We start from the raw sequence: 17,302 nt of genomic DNA, 5'->3' as shown, positions 1-17,302 counted from the left end.
GAATTGAAAGCAAAATCTAGTTTCAGTGACAAAGAAAAGGCTGACTAAGAAACTACACAGCTGCACTTTCCTTGTGGAAATGACTCATAGGGAATTTAGCTCATAACTGGATGGATAAAGGAGATCTCAGCTTGGGAATTCACTGCAATTTTACCACAATTACACCCAAATGAGCTGACTTATCAAATCAAATACTAGCCTTAAATGTGAAAGGAATTGGAATTTACATGTAATATATAGCTAAGTGCATCTGTGAAAGAGACTGCTTTCCATGAAACCATACACTTCAAACACGTAGATAATACTAATGATTTTTTGAGAGTGTGACCCGAAGGTGTATTTTCTATGACTGAATGGTCAGCCTATTGACATATAGCTCTGGCTGATATCCAGAACAAATAAGGCTCTAGAGAAAAACTAGACCTTCAGATGAAGGAAATTGCTTGTGTCTGCTCTCATCCCACCTATTACTATGTAGATCTGTGAAAGGGAGAAGCAACCTGAGTATAATCAGAAATCAAAACCTGTAGATTTGTTCTGAAGGATGGAATGCTGGATAATGACATCATAAGACAACAAAATCCACAGTTTTGCTGTAAACCAGGAGGGAAATTTATCACTAATTACCTTTTCTCCCAATAGCTTCTCAGTTTATGATACCCAACAGACTGCTGCCTGCCTCTCTATTTTTTTGTTACTTCATGCTGAAAAGCATAAAGGAAAAAGGCTTTGGCTTTGGTTTTACTTACTGTTGAGATGAAACAATGGTTGCCATCCTGTTCAGCATAAAGAACACCATCTTTAATGAATACAGATATTGCTCGAAGGATGAATGAAACAAAGAGGTTCATGTGGATAAAATTTCGAGTGCAGTGAAGCTTCCTAGTGAAGAAAGAACAAAGGGAGAGGAAAAGAAGAGTGAGGGGAAAAAAATAAATTTTCCTTCATGGAAATAGCACACTAGGCCACTCTGCACACATGGCCAGAACATCTTGGCACTAAGAATAGCAATATCTGAGAAGCAGGAGTCTGGACAGTACTGATACTAAACCTGACCAAGAGGAGTATTTGGAGATTTTCCTGTAAAAGCATGCAGGTTAGAATAAAATATAGCCAGTCCAATGCAGCTTCTGCAGTTGCATTTAGTCTACTAAAATGTGACTACTAGAGTGTGTCCAAGCTGGGGTAGCAACTCTATTAAGTTGTCTCCCTTTTATTCTGCATCTGCTGACATAAAGCTTAAACACTGTTTTGGGCAGATGATCTCCTGTTTCTTTCCTCCAGCGACTGAATGACTCATGGCTTATGTCCTGACTCACCTGAAACGACACAGGATAACCATGGCAGTGGTGAGGGAAACAAGAGATGTGCTGTATCCCACCGTATACAGAGCCTTCACAGATAGATAGTAGTAATCCTTGGGAGGCAAACAACACATGATTAAACAGTTCATCTATGGTCACATCTTCTTTAGCCTGTCAATGTGCAGCAGGAACCATAGGCATGACTTGTTTCTTGAACAGCCTGGCTGTTTTCTCCTCTTGGTTCCCCTGAGATCTCACTTCATATTAGAGTCTTACTCTATGTCTGGCATGCCCTTGGGTCTGCATACCATGAAGCTTATTTGTCAGCAAAGGATGTCTACATTTCTTTGACCACTCTGCATGCGCCTTCAGAAAAAAAAGTAGTTGGCTAAGGGATTCTTTAGTCAATAGGGGAGGAGCTGGAGGCTAACCCATGCTTCTAGAAGTTAAAGCTGTATCAAGAGTAAACACTCATGTTCTGAAAATATTCAATACAGGAATAGGAAGAATCTCACTTCTCACATTTTTATGCTTATGAATACCTGACTATTTCATTCTAATCACCATCAAATCAGAACATGACCATAGGCTGGGCAAAAAGTAGCCTGTTGCTTCCCCCCTCCCCTTCATTTGTTTTTTATTATAAGATTAATTCTCACCTGGTTATCGGACTCTGTTTCATTTTCATCAAACCCGCAGGCGTCATAATAATGAGGAAAAGGTTCAGACCAGCCATCTTCAGTGCAATTTCTGCTGATGTCCCCTACGCCAAGTACATTTGGGAATGTGACATTGCTGAAGCAAACTGCAGGACACATCCTCCCTCCCATTTGGTACATGACCAAAGCAAAACCCACAGTACTACTGAGGGTACTATTTATCTGTCCATCCATAGAAGACTTTAATGGCATCTTGAAAGTTCAATGACATTTTTAATGACCCAGTTCTACAATAGGTACCTACAGATGTTTACTACTACAACTGGTCACAAGAGAGCAAAAAAGATGCAACCAGTATAGTCGGTGCCTCCAAGCCATCAAAGACCTCATTCTCAAGTGGGTACTTAAAACAGGGGTCAGCTAAATGTGCATTTCTCTCCATTGACTCTGAAAAGCATCCAGAGAATACAGATTTAATGTAAACATCTACAGTTCAGATGGCCAGAGGTTAAGTCCAGTACTTAATATAAACACTTTGTGCTATTAAAGATGATCTACATATAAGGCACATGCAATGAACTGGCAAAAAAACACAAGGCTAACATGATTTTTTGGAGCGGCTGCTGAAAGCCAGGCAGGAAACTATGGGATAGCTAAAATAGCCATTATATGTCTATGGTGAGGCAGCTGAATTTTCTCCTACACTCAGATAACGTGTATCCCACCCATTTATTTTCAAGACTAGGCTCTGATCTAAGTGACTTTGTGCAAAGTGTTTCTAGGGAAACAAAGGAAAGACGTAGTGGGAATTTCTTCCCTGTCTCTGTCTAAATAGCAATATGTTAATTTACATCTCCAGATGTCCAGTGTGGCTTCAGTTCACAATTTCAAACCTGCTTTAGAGCTTCTCACATTTCCCTGTTCCAAGCCCAGTTTATAAACTTACTCTGAAACAAGTGATTGCAAAGACACTCAATGCTGGCTCAAAGAAAACCTTGTTCTCTTTTTCTATCTTTTTACCCTAATTGCTTGGCTAATCTCATTTAAGGACTAGCTCCTAAATGGCTTTCACTGACACAGTTAAAAGATTTAAAACTGTATCAGGAAGCAAGAGCTGGGGGTAGACGAGGAAAGTGTCTCTTGACACTCACTTTGTTACTGAGGCTGCCTCAGGTGGGATGGCCTCCATGGTGCTCTTTTTAAGCACCATTATTCTTTCCAGAGCTCAGTGACCTGGTCGAAAAATTAAAAATGGGATGCTGGCTGCACTTGCTACTCTCCAGCACAATAGAACACTTTCCATTTATTGAATTATTCCACTTCTTGGAGCTTGAACTGTACCATGACCAAAATTGATGGAAATTTCCAAAGTGTTCTGTTGCTTGGTTTTGGGTTTCTTTTAAAGTTGTGCAGCTTCACATTCTTAGAGCAGCTTAGTCAAATAGCTTATAACACTAGCAATGACCTTATTTTCAGAGAATCTGCTTGCCATCCATGCAGCAGAATATATCTATTTAATCACAGCGTTCATTTAACAACAGTGCATTACTTCAAAAATTCTAGTAAATTACTCTTGCACATTCATCACTAGTTTTTTTATGGAAAATAACCACTGAATCACGGTGTTGACTCTTTAACATTATTCAGTAATTATTGTTAAATGGGTAAATATAATTTATAACAACGCACTTGCTAGTTTGCAAGGCTCAATAATGGATGAATAAATTTTCATAATACTGCTAAAAGTAATGTACCAGAAAATGTGTCACCACAATTAGAACTGATTTATAAAATAATACCTCAATGGACGGATAAAAGCTTGGAGCTTCCATCTTAACAGAGTTGAAATAAAAAAAGAAACATTCCATGGCTCTGTTTCTTACCTAGGGGAGACTGGGCTGTGCTTTCCAGCAGATCATAATCACCTATAAAAGTGGAAATTTGGTATGAAATTGTTTTGATTGTGTTTTCTATTAGGACTCAAGCTGGTCTCCGCAGAAATCAGTGAATAGAATACAATTGATTTTAATTTGTTTGCGTCAGGCCCAAAGGCAGTATATACTTGATTCTGTATTTTCAGAAAGTAAACACACTTTTACTTGTGAGTTTAAATCAAAACTGAACCTTTAAAATTAGAAAATTTCTATTGCAAACTGCAAGCACATAGCTAAAAAGACATACAATCAAACTAGGACAAATTTTATTGTAAAACTACTAAAGTCAAATATTGTATCTTTAGAAATTTACATTTTTAATCCATAGATATTTAAGTATGGTTGGTTTTCACACAATTAATGAAAAATCTTTTTCATCTATTAATTACAAAAAGCAGTAATTAATTGTTTTTAAGCAAAATAGTTTAATTTTTCTATTTTCGGTTAAATCACATTTCTTTCTAGGAATTTATCAGATTTTTACTTTCACTTTTTATCAGAGTGTTGCAAAGACCTACAGGTATTCATCATCATAATGGCTTATACCTAACTTTTCAATAATTTGATACTATCATGTCCTGTACATGCTATCTTTGAGAATAAAGGTAGATAGGAGGTAATCAGCACAATTGGTTCTTACCTGCATGGGTTTGACCCAGATTGTCTACTTCCCAACCTGAAATGAAAGGAAGAATTACTTTTATTTTGATAACAGTTTGCAATTTGATTTTGATAATAATTTGCTTCCTATTAGATGAATGGATGTAGCACAGCCTAGAGAAGAACTGCAAAAAAAAAAAAAAAAAATTATTTAAATTCTTTTTCAAAATCAGTACAGTAAATTTATGGTTGGGAAGTGTTTTTCAGAAGATGGTTGATTGCACTGTACTGTTAGATTTCTGGTTATCATGGATTTTCATTAAACTCTAGGAAGGATATGAAAACAGATGAAGCAGCTTTTTTGTCGGTTGGTTTTTAGAGAAGATGGAAGGGTTGAAATAAGAAAGACCCACACATTTCCAGAATATTGTGCTGAAATCCACGGTGATTTGTATGCCACAAATACAAATGTTACAATGGGAAACGAATAAACTTTGGGTTTGTATAAAAAAAAAAAAAAAATCCTTTTTCTTTCTTTTGTCCTTCCAAAATAAATTCTTGGGATTATCTCAAACCAAACTCCCACACACCCTACTAAATAATTAACCTGAAATGCACTCCAGTCAGACTTTCCCGCATCCTCAGTGCAGCACTGGCTCAAACTCGGCGTTGGGCACGCATAAAGAGAGCCTAAAGCCACCGGGTGGTGCTGTTGCATCGTGCATGGAGACGAGCCTGACAAAGCTGTCTGAAAAACCCTTGCTAGGGGCCCACGACCAGGGAAAAAAATGCTTCCGACTCGAGCTCTACATCAGGTTAAATGTTTACATTAGCTTAGCTCTGTATCCTCTGGAGTAACCACAGGGCTTCAGGTTCTTCTTCTTTAACCCTGAACACCTGGTCAAATCTTAACTAGGGACTGGAAAAACAATTTGCCAATTTGTACAAGATGGTTTTTATTAAAAGTAAAATCCAATCAAAGATTGATTTTTGATTCTATGGGAAAGGAAAAAGAGAGCATCTAAGGAAACAAAATAGCAAAGGGGGACTTTTGAGTACATTACTGCATAATATGCATTTTATATTTTATACTTACTCAAATTCCTTGTTACATAATAAATTTAAATTCATTGATTTCTCTCCTCTAAATAAATCAGCTTTTTGATCTTCTAAGATAGAAAACAGAGAATTTAACGTGAAGATGATGGTGTGAGTCTAGAAAACTAAGCTGAAGCCTCAGGCAGGCTGTACTGTCTTTGAATTGATATATTCAACATCAAACCCACACATTCAACCCACCAGTTACTTTTGAAGGTTAATACTGGAAGCCATGACAAGATCATCCTTGGTATCCTGGCTTCTCTGCCCAACTGCAGCTCTTTTCAGGGTTTTACATGTGAGAATTCTTGGACGTTTACAAATATTGGGTAACTCTACTTATTCTAAACAGAAGTCATCAGTGTTCGGAGCAAATGTTTTCCAGCAAAGATTGTTCAACCTGATGCATCAAACTAAATTACCAGATGCTTTAGAAGCGCTATTACTGTGCTCCAGATTCTTGGCAGAATGACAGGGATGCCTCTGCAGACTATTTTGGACAAACCTGTTTCCCTTCTGAGTCTACTAAAACCCAGGTTTATCAACAGTGGTGCAGCTCAGATACAGACGACTATGTTGCTAAAATCTGAATTCAGAATACCAACTTTAGGATATACTGTGAGAACTTTTAGCTGTGGTTATATTAGGCAATTAGAAGATCAGAGAGCAACCCACTAGTCTTTTATTACTGTCTTTCATAACCTGCTGGCAGTCAAATCAGTAGGTCATAACTGAACTGCTTCCTTACGTGAGGTCACCTCACTCAGTAGCCTGTATCTTGCAATGACCCACAGAAGAAGGATAAGAAGAAGCTGTGAGAAAAACTCAAAAAAAACCCCTTCTCTGAATCATAAAAATCCAGTTTTAGTTTATCACTTGTACAGCGTGGCTTAAATTTTAAATTTAAATTTTTTTTAATTATTTAAATTTTAAATATTGCAAACTTTCCAGAATTCCTGCTGGAGAAAGACCAGGCTAATATTACGCAGACTGAAGCCCGATGTTCCTGGCACCATGGCATATGACACTGGTGGCTCAGAAAAAATATCTTTCTTTATATCTAAATGTTTTAAATTTAACTATTTTTTTTCCTATAATCTAAAAAGGAAGAAATATAAATTACCATTATTTCACTTTATATATGAGTGGCAGTTAGTCATACTGATGTTAAAATATTGACTGTAGTTAATTTTGAATTTTATGATATCTGTATTAAAGGTTAAAACATCATATTAATGTAGTTTTGTGAAGAGGCATTTTCTTTTTTTTTTTTTTTTTTTTAATACCCAAATTATTACTGCATTTTAACTGTGGCCATTAGGAAGAGATTCATGTTTTTGACAATGTTAATTTTCTGATTGCTGTAGGAGGAAACTTGACTTTTATTAACATGTTTGTCTACATCTGAGTCCTTGCTAATTTGCTGAAGAAAGTTCCAGTACAACCTTTTGCTATACAAGCTTTCAGGCTTGATCCATCAACCTAATTTTCACTAATAAGTTAAGCTACTGGAAAGTCAATTAGATTTACATAGAACATTGTGCCCTGAAGTACAGCTAAAAGTCAGAGTTTGTCTAATGAGTGTTGGGATGACATACACACATACACAATTATATTTCTGTGGGTATGCATATATATATATTTATGTATGTATGCACACAATGAGGGAACATACAGCCACCATCTGTTTTTAAATTCTCACACACTGCTGCTGCCCTTCTCTCTGACACCATATGTTAATATATCCTGCACCAGAATATGGATGTTTACATGACAGATAACTGTGCCAATGGCTATGTTTGCTCACACGTATGAGAGTGCGATGGAGTTTGCACTCTACTACAGATTTCTAAATATATAGGGAGAAGGCCTGAGCTTGCATATGAGCTGTCAGAAGTCCAGATATGGGGCACTTCCTTTTATTTTTCAAACATATACCCTACAACTGCATTTCTGTGGGTTTGTTTGTTTGTTTTCACCTGAGTGCCCCTCTCACTCTAGAGAGACCTCAGCAAATCTACTCTGGGGTCAACGATATAATGGGCCAAATTGTATGGCACCTGGCTTTCACGAGTCCTCTCATTGCCTTACCTTTAGGACATAAACAACAACAAATTCATGCGTTAGACTTGACTAACAATGTAAAGAACGCCCATCAAGACAATTACACAACAGGCTACATGAAATACATTATTCTCACAGAAATGAAAATAAATAAAATACACTTTTCATCTGCATTTTGACTGGAAACCCAGTTTTGGGGGGTTTAATTATAGGGTTACATTCGTGACATACATGAATGACACCTGTGCTCCTCACATGCAGTTAAAATAACAGCACAGCTGTTAAATATAACAGAAAGATGGACCCAACCGCAGTTATTAAACTGTGACTTAGAACACCATTTATTAAATTAATAATTGCTCTCATTAGTCAATAAACTTCTGTGGAAGCTAATGTTATCCTTGACAAAGGATGGCTTCACTACATCAGGAGTGTTATTCACTATTTGACCAGACTGAATAGGCAAGTGTCATGCTTTGGGAAGTAAAGCATATCTTCCATTAGTGCTTTAACTGGCATAATTAATTAGATGTTATTTGCAGTACTACTTAGAGACCTTAGAGAAGATCCATCAGAATGTTGAACTGTCAATTCCAAAGACAAAACAGAGAAATCAAACACAGAAAATATTTCTTGCTTCTATTTTCTACAGAAACAGGTGAAAGGGTTTTGGAGTGAAAAGTCAAAGGACTTGCCAATGGCTTCCCACAGTTATTGGCAGAGACCCAGACCTTCCATCCCCTTTTCTTCCACATTTATCAGACTTTTTAGATTGGTTTCATTTGCTGAGTCCCAGAAAACATAACTGTCTCCTCACTGCCCTCCAACTGATGAGAAATTTGATGCAAGCAATTGTTGCTTCTGATTTAAAGTGAACAGGTCTCGGAAAACTAAAGCCAAGAAACAGCCTGTGTATGATGGGCTTCAGAGCTCAGTGCAGCCTTTTAGCTCTTCTCGTTCATGCCAAATCCGTGCTGGCTGCTTGAAGTGTCAGCTGGCATGGCAACTGCTTTATCTCCCATAGGTTTGTTTATCTGAACACTACTTGCATTTAACCCTTTTGTTCCAGCATTTGTCCCCTATTAGTATCAGGGGGGGAAATGAAAGGCTTCCAAAACTATCCTATCCTGAAATGACTTGCCCACCCTTTTCTCTTATTCCTGTTGTTCCCATCTCAGTATTACGGGTTGTAGGACTGGAGCAGGTAATCCTCCAAATGATTTTATTTTAACATTGAAATCAATGTGCAAAGCCTGCACTGTTATTGCTGTATGTTAATTCTGTCCCTTTTGAAAGGGCAGAGACTGGGGCAGGGAGAGGTTATGGAAAACATTTCCTACAATCACTTGTTATCACGCTGTCCAGCTATGTGGATAATGAGCTGGTTAAGCAGGAATTTGATTTTTTTTTTCCTGTTTTATACTCACTGATTAGAAGCTAAACATTAAATTTGTAAGTATGAAATAAATCAGTGAGCTCTCACGCCTGACTCCACAGCATCCACCACACTGTGCCTCTTCCCTCCCTTCCCTATTGCTGCATGCTGCTCTTCTGTACCAGCAATCTGTTCAGCCTGCTGGCAAAGCCCCAGTCAGGAACAGCAGCATACTTAGCAGCTTTTCTGGGGCTTTCTGAGCTCCCAACACAGATACTGTTTGTATACTCTGCCTGCTGCTTTTGATGCCCTCTGCCCAGTCCTGTACCTGGGCATGCAGGATCCCACACGCACACTATCCACCCACCCTAGTTCCTTCATTGCAGCTCTTTTTTTGGGAGGGGAAAGTGATCGAGAATCAGCTGCTAGGTCTTTATAATCTCATTAGACAGGATCTGCAGAAAGTGGCAGCCAGGCAAGGTTATAGAGCACACAGCCTTACAGGTTACCCCATCTTTTCCTATGGTAAGTTCTTCCCTTTACTATTTCCAGGTATTTTGGTCTCTCCAGCCTCATGCTCCATAGAGAATACATTAAACTACAAATTGCAAGTTGTTAGTTACTTGGCATTTGCTGTATATTGCTGTTTGACTGGTCAAAGGGACTTGTGAACACAATGCTCACACAGAGACAGTATGAAATTAAAAGGTATTGTTCATTGTATTTAGAAAACAAGGAAACTGAGGCAGAGGAAAATTAAGGGTAAGATTAGGAAGCCTGACTCATATGTTAGAACTGGTGCCTAAGGACATCTGAGGAACTGATCCCATGGGGAAAATTAATCCCATTCAATTTACTCACATGAAGACAATTTTTTCTGTCTCCTCCCATGAAGGGCAAAGAGACTGGCAATTCCAGAGAGTTAACTGTTTTAGACATCTACCCCAGGATGCAATAAACTAGCTTCTGCAACTTCTGTTTCCCAGTGGTTTGGGGAAAACATTGCAGTAAAGGCAGAGATGGAAAAAGCCCTTTCTTCCTATATCCCATACTAATCTCAGGGCACATGGTTTCATGACAGATACAGGAAGACACAGTGAATCACGAGTAGAGATTATAGGAGAATACCAGTGAGGTTCTAAATTCTAAATCAGTCACATATGAAGCCATAAAGGCCATAACACATAGGTCTGGCTGAAACAGGACTGAGGTACAGATATGATCAATAACATGTAAGCGAAAATTTTACTTTCTTCTTTTCTTTCTCTTTCCTATCAAAGGAAACTAGCAGTGGACTGAGGTCACCATAGCAACTGCTAAGCAGCACCTAAGCATTATGTGTATTCTTATCCTATGAGGCTGGCTGTCACAGGAGCATCCATCAGAGTGCAAGAACAACACAAATACTATCAAAGGTTCTTCGAGCTTGTAAGAGGGTAGGAGACATCAGAGAAAAGCGAATGTTTTTCAAACAAGAAACACAGAAAATAAGAAACGTCCGATGAGATTATCAGTTATGAAATAAGCCCTAGAGAAGAAAGCATATTAGATTGCTTGCTTAGAGGCAAGAATGAATGTGTGCCCAGCACACCTAAAACCTTGCAACTGAAACTCCTTTCTCTGCTATTTGAGTCAAGAGAATAAAAAAGAATGGAGTAAAGGTTAAGCATCTGCCCATGCTGCACCTACACTGATACTTTAATGTATTACCTTTGGCTGTCCAAGTGCTCTTCAAACTACTGAGCAGCTCTCAGCATGTCCCACACTCGCATGCTTCCCAGAGGAGCATGATTTTTTTTTTTTATTTTCCAAGGCCAAATTAGATTTCAGAACATACTGACAAGGCTCCTGAGCTGCATTATAGCTTTCCCCTGTCCACTGCACAATGTCACCTTGCAAAGAAACAATGACCTGATGTTCTGAAATGTTGTTGGTCATGTTGTATGTTTGTGTATCAGAGACATGGAGTCTTATGTCTTGATGATTTGGTGGGAAAGGTCATAAAATATCCTTTTCCTGTAAAAAGCATCTAAGAGAGCTCACATACTCAACTGGAAATTTAGACACAGTTAACATTCTTTGATGGAATATTTTCTTCCCATTTCCCTCTGCACTCCAGATAGACTTTGTGATGCTGTGACTGAGGAGACATGCTTAATTATAGCTTGTCCTCCTCGCTTTGGAAAAGCTGAGGTAATCCCATGGCTTTACCGTCTGTGGAAAACCTAGGGATGAAAACCAGCAGGAAAACGCTTCTTATCCCATAGTACTCTTAGCCTGGTTATTGGGAAGGCTTATTATTTTTAACATCAACACTTGGTAGGTCTTTTGTGCCCACTCCTTATGTCACAATTCTTCCTAAGACTTGCTGAACTCTGAGCAACAATAAGACATAGGCAATTTGCAGACAGCTTTGAAAGCTGTCCAGAACTTTCACTGATGTATATATATGTGTATATATAATACATATAAAGTAGATACCTTTGCATTTAGCTTGCTTTTGAATGCTACATAGGACTTCTTATAAAGTGAAGGATGAAACTAAGGTGTGCATTAAGCTCTGATGGCTCATTACTGTTCCCATGATGAAAATGTTATGGGATGGGTCATGTCCATTTCTCAGAGACTACTCCTTGGTTCTGCTGTTTTTCTCCCCCCAGTTTTCATGTAGGATGTTGAAATACCAACCAAGGGTGAGATATACTTGAATAGAAATCTAGACCTTTGCATTGATCTATTGCCTTGCCTACTTGACAGGCAAATGCAATTTCCAATTTCAGTCTGCTGCAATGCTGACCTTAATTTCAGCTAGTAGCAAAGAAAACCCACTTCTACTTCAGCAGAAAATAAGAGCACAATCTTCCAGATACATTTGGTGTTTAGAAGGCCCTGATCTTTAACAGTCACCTTGTCTTTCTGTCCATATAAAGCAATATAACCCAAAGCAATAGAAATGTTAACTTGCAAATATTTTCAGTAGATTTCACCTTGGGAAGAACATGACTTCATTGTTTTTTCACCCAGTTTGGGAGTATGCACCAGTTTAACAGTGGTACACAGTCAGTACTTAAAAGACATTATCAGGACTGTTTCCCCAGAAATGACATAGAAGGGCTTTCTACACATGAACATGTAGTATCACTTCCCCTCTCGTTAACTCTTCTCTTGCCATCTTACTCTGTTTGATTAGGGATAAGATCTAAACTCGGACAGGAGAAAAAAAGCCACAGATGAGTTCCCAAATCCAATTAACCCTCAGTTCACAAATCCTGTTATCCACCCATGACATATCTAGTGTAGAATATACGAGGCTTGGTGTTCTTACAACAAAGTACTTGAGAGTTTCGGTGTTTTTAATGAGATCAGCAATAGACTATTTTCAGTAATAGACTATTTTCAGTTTCTTGTTCTCAGGGACAATAAAGCTTGTTGGCTAAGCACTAAAGTCATATAACTTCAAGTGTAGCAGCAAGCCAAACACTTTAGTTAAAAAATGTGAACATACGATATAATTTACTCTCAACTCTGTAATACCCAGACACATTCTTTATTCTACTGAATTTTAATTAGGACCCCTTAATCCTGGTATCAACATAGGACACTTTTTATTTTGGTGAAAATTATGTGTATTTTCTCTGTTTTACATAGTAAACCATGCTTTGTAGTAATGTTCTGTTGAGTGTAGCAAGTAGTGTCCTAGAACTGAGCACAAGATAAACATTCTGAATTGCTGGAAGATTCAGCAAAAGTTAATCATATTTATTATTTGGATTTGTGAATGAAGGCATTTTCTCAATCTGGAGCATATGGCAATCCTCACAAACTGCCTATTATCATTTGTATTAGCTTTTACTGCAAATCAAAGATCTAAAAATATACTCATTTCTGATCTGGCCATTGGTCCATTGAAGTAATGTGCTTTATAGGTTCCAGAATAACTCAGCTGTGCAGGACAAAGAAAGAAAAGCACAATCTTAGCTTCTGTAGATTTCCGCTGCTAGGCAGCCTCACCTTTGTCTGGAAAAAAAAGTGGAAAAGAACAAAACGGAGAAAATTTTCCATCCAGGAGTGCAGATCACTGTGTTGAAGCCATCTTTAGGTCTTGTTATGTCATACTGAAATGCAACATTATAGCTTAACACACAGGATTTTTTAACTCCTTTGTAAAGATACCTTAGAATGCTTTAAATATACCCCGTTCTAGAGTGGTTGTCTCTGGAGCTGGTACTGGAAAGCCACTGGAGAAAGCATAATATACAACAGCAACATCATGGAAGCTACAGCGCCTGATGAAAATAAAACTGAATTGATGGATGCCAATTAAAGAAATTAATGTTGAAAAGGAAAAGAAATTAATTTTTAGGAACTCTCTAGAAGGAAAGCCGCTGTAAAACCTTAGCCTACTAGATTAGAAAAAACTCAGGAACTGATGTTTTTCTCATGTGGAGTGATTTAAAAAAATATCTTTTTTTTCACAGTCTGCATCTGAAAGGAAATGAAAAATTCTGGTGATCTTGAAGGATCAGAGAAGTGAAATGAAATTTTACAAGGAAGGGTAAGCAACCACACAGCATGCTATCTAACATTAGGCTTTCTGTATGATGTTGACAGCAGTTTAAATGTTAGTCCTCAATTCAACTGAAGTGAAGGTTAGAGTGTATTTTCAAGTTAAAACCAGCAACAGCTGGTAATTTTAGCTAAATCCATAGGTATTTTTTTCTGCCAAAACATCTCTTCATGTGACAGTTTACTTGCTTAATTTTTTTTTTTTTTTGGTAGACTCTCTTTTTTTCTTTTTTTTTTTTTTTTTTTTACTTTTAATGCATATGGAAATCAGACACCCAAGTCAAGGAAGCCAAATTCCTTTCTGAAATTCATAAAACCAACAGCCTCCTCCAGTGACTTAATTCATCTCAAGATAAGCATTTGAGATAGGTCAGATCAAACATCTACAAGTGCTCATTACTTTCCATCTACTGAACCAGAAATCCATATGATCAGTTCAGACTTACTTACACACATAACTTTTAGATATTTAAAGCCAAGTGAAATAACTAACCCCTACCTCCTTTTTAAGATTAGCACATCGTATGGTTTGTCTGTTGTTAAACAAGCAGCTATACTTACAGGTGCTTCAGTGCTTCACCAGAAAATCTTTTAAAAGTATAATTTGAAGTTATTGCTACTGTTTTTAAAAATCATTTATGAACATATAAAAATGCTGCTGCATTAAGAATATGCTATTCATAAATATTAATATCAATGCCTAGCCTACTTACATACTCTAGAAACATAGCAACAGCCAGAAGATACTATAACAATCCATAAATGTGATTAGCCATGTCTTAGAAACATTTTAGTTATTGACTAATCCTTTATTGTAAGAACCATCATAGAATTATTCTTTTTTCATTAAGCCCTCATTGAAACAAATATACTTGGCTAATGAAAATTAGCACCAATCATAGTGAAAACTCCTGATGATTCACCCAGGAGAGTGATTGCAGATACAGATATTTCCACCTTGGGGTCACTGGTGCAAATCCAGCTGGATCTGTAGAGATTTCAAACTACTCCAGATTAAATGTTTATTTGTTTATCGAATGAATTATGAATCTTGGTTTTGTTCCTACTGAACAGATGTCCAAAACCCCCTCAAACCCATCACTACAAGAGGTAACAGCTGTCACTTTTGTTAGTGATCCTGTAAGGAGATAAATAAAGCAGTACATAAGTTTACACTGGACTGACTACTCCTCCCTTAGGGTCATACTATCACACTGCTACAGGTCAAATCTAAAGTACAGAATGTGAACAGGTCTGTAATCTCTAGGAAAATAATTTTAAAATGTTATTTTATATACATCTTGTTATGAGCTTATCTTTTTTAAATTCTTTTTCTAAAACATTACTTCTTATTAAAAAAAAAAAAGGATAAAAATCTTTCTTCTTAAGAGGTAGCAGATTAGTTAAACACTGGAACAGACTGTATCAGGCTAACCTTGTCTTCAGTGAAGGAGATGGGTTAGCTGACATCAGCGACATCAAGATTGGAGGCAGGCTGGCCTGCAGTGATCATGCACTGGTGGAGTTTGTAGTCCTAAGGGATATGGGTCAGGCAAAGAGTAACACTGGGACTGGGAAGTCTAGGAAAGCAAAATTCCATCTGTTCAAGGAATTAGTCAATAGGACCTCCTGGGAAACTGCCATTAGGGACTAGGGAGTAAAAAGAGCTAGCAGATCTTTAAGGACACTTTCCACAGAGCACAAGAGCTTGTGATCCCCACGTGTAAGAAATCGGGTAAGGGTGGCAAGAGGCTGGCATGGCTGAGTTGAACTAAAGGGCAAGAAGAAAATGGACGGGCAGTGGAAGCAGGAACAGGTATCCTGGGAAGGGCATAGGGATGCTGCCTGGTTGTGTAGGGATGGGGTCAGGAAGGCCAAGGAACAGCTGGAGCTGAACTTGGCAAGGGATGCAAAGAATAAGAGTTTCTACAGGTATGTCAGCCAGAAAAGGAAGGTCAAAGAAAGCGTACCCCCTTGATGAGCATAACTGGCAAACTTGTAACAATGGAGGAGTGAAAGCCTGTGGTAGTGAACAACATTTTTTCCTCAGTCTTCACTGGCAACCTCTCCTCGCACACCTCTCAAGTAAATGGACTGCAAGACAGGGACTGGAGGAGCAAAGTCCCTCCCACTGTAAGAGGAGATCAGGTTGAAGACCACGTGAGGAACCATTAGTCTATGGTACCTGATGAGATGCACCCCAGAGTCCCGAGGGAACTGGCTGATGCAGTTGTCAAGCCATTTTTGATATTTGAAAAGACATGGTGGTCAGGTAAAGTCCCTGGTGACTGGAAAAAGGGGAGGATCACACCCATTTTTAAAAAGAGTAGAAAGGAGGACCCTGGGATATACCAACCTGTCAGGCTCACCTCTGTATCTGGCAAGATCATGGAACAGATCCTCCTAGAAGCTATGTTAAGGCACATGGGGGATGGGAGTTTATTCAACACAGCCAGCATGGCTTTACCAAGCAAGTCTTGCTTGACCAACCTAGTGCCCTTCTATGGTGGAGTGACTACATCAGTAGACAGTGGAAGAGCTAGACATGTCATCTATCTGGACTTCTGTAAGGCTTTTGACATGGTTCCCCACAACATCCTTCTCTCTAAATTGAAGAGGTATTGGATGAAAGAACTGCTTGGTAGCTGAGGACTTGGCTGAATAGTCACATCTGGAAGGTAGTGGTCAACAGCTGAATGTCCAGATGGAGGCTACTGACTAGTGGTGTCCCTCAGGGGTCAATACAGGGACCAGTACTTTTCAGTATCTTCACCAGCGAGATAGACAGTGGAATCAAGTGCACTTTCAGTCCAAAATGCCAACTGTATCCTGGGCATCAAAACAAGTGTGGTAAGGAGGTCAAGAGAGATGATTGTCCCCCTCTGCTCTGCTCTGGTGGGACCCCACCTAGGGTACTATGTCCAGATCTGGAGTCCTCAGCACAGGGAAGACATGGCCATGTGGCAGCGGGTGCAGAGGAGGGCCACAAAAATGATCAGAGAGATGGAACACCTCTCCTAAGAGGAAAAGCTGAAGAGAGTTGGGGCTGTTCAGCCTGGAAAAGAGAAGGCTTCAGGGAGACCTTATTTCAGCCTTTCAACACTTAAAGAGGGCTTTCAAGAAAGATGGGGACAAATTTCTTAGAAGGGTGTGTAGTGATAGGACAAGGGGTAATGGTTTTAATCTAAGAGACAGTAGATTTAGGCCAGATATAAGGAAGAATTATTTTACAACGGGAGTGATGAAACACTGGAATGGATTACCCATGGAGGTGGTAGATGCCCCATCCATGGAAACATTTAAGGTCAGGATGGACAGGGTTCTGAGCAACCTGATCTAGTTGAAGGTATGCCTGCTCATTGCAAGGGGTTGGACTAGATGATTTTTAAAGGTCCCTTGAAACCTACATGATTCTGTGATTCTATGATTTCTCAAGAGCCCTCCTAGCCTTAATTACTTCAGAAATGATAGCACCATGGAAAAGAAATTTCATCAGTAAAATTGAAAAGTTAACATATTTGTGTTGGATATAAATAGAAGCAGCAGAAATATCCCCTGAAATAAAGAATAGTTAAAAGGTCCATGGCAGATGTGTGTTGACAGGTTGGCAAATGGAACATTTCCTGTGCTGTAGATGTGCACAACACCGCTCTCCATAGTATCAAACTAGCAATACCTCTAAGCATTGCATCCAAAACAGGC

General features: G+C 38.6%; 1 protein-coding gene across 1 annotated transcript in view; it reads right to left on the bottom strand.

Annotated features, from left to right (window-relative positions):
• Positions 1 to 17,302, bottom strand: part of ADCYAP1R1 (ADCYAP receptor type I) — a 136,476-nt gene that overhangs the window by 36,053 nt on the left and 83,121 nt on the right. The window contains exons 5-9 of the mRNA XM_065666907.1: positions 4,538 to 4,573; positions 3,847 to 3,888; positions 1,964 to 2,067; positions 1,320 to 1,417; positions 750 to 882 (exon numbers count right to left, since the gene is read on the bottom strand). Of these exons, the coding sequence (XP_065522979.1) occupies positions 750 to 882; positions 1,320 to 1,417; positions 1,964 to 2,067; positions 3,847 to 3,888; positions 4,538 to 4,573 (413 nt within the window). The remainder of the gene's footprint in view (positions 1 to 749; positions 883 to 1,319; positions 1,418 to 1,963; positions 2,068 to 3,846; positions 3,889 to 4,537; positions 4,574 to 17,302) is intronic.

Source organism: Lathamus discolor, chromosome 2 (genome assembly GCF_037157495.1).
Source record: "Lathamus discolor isolate bLatDis1 chromosome 2, bLatDis1.hap1, whole genome shotgun sequence".
Lineage (NCBI taxonomy): Eukaryota > Metazoa > Chordata > Aves > Psittaciformes > Psittacidae > Lathamus > Lathamus discolor.
Note: the sequence above shows the minus strand (reverse complement) of the source record. Positions and strands in the feature narration are given on the sequence as shown.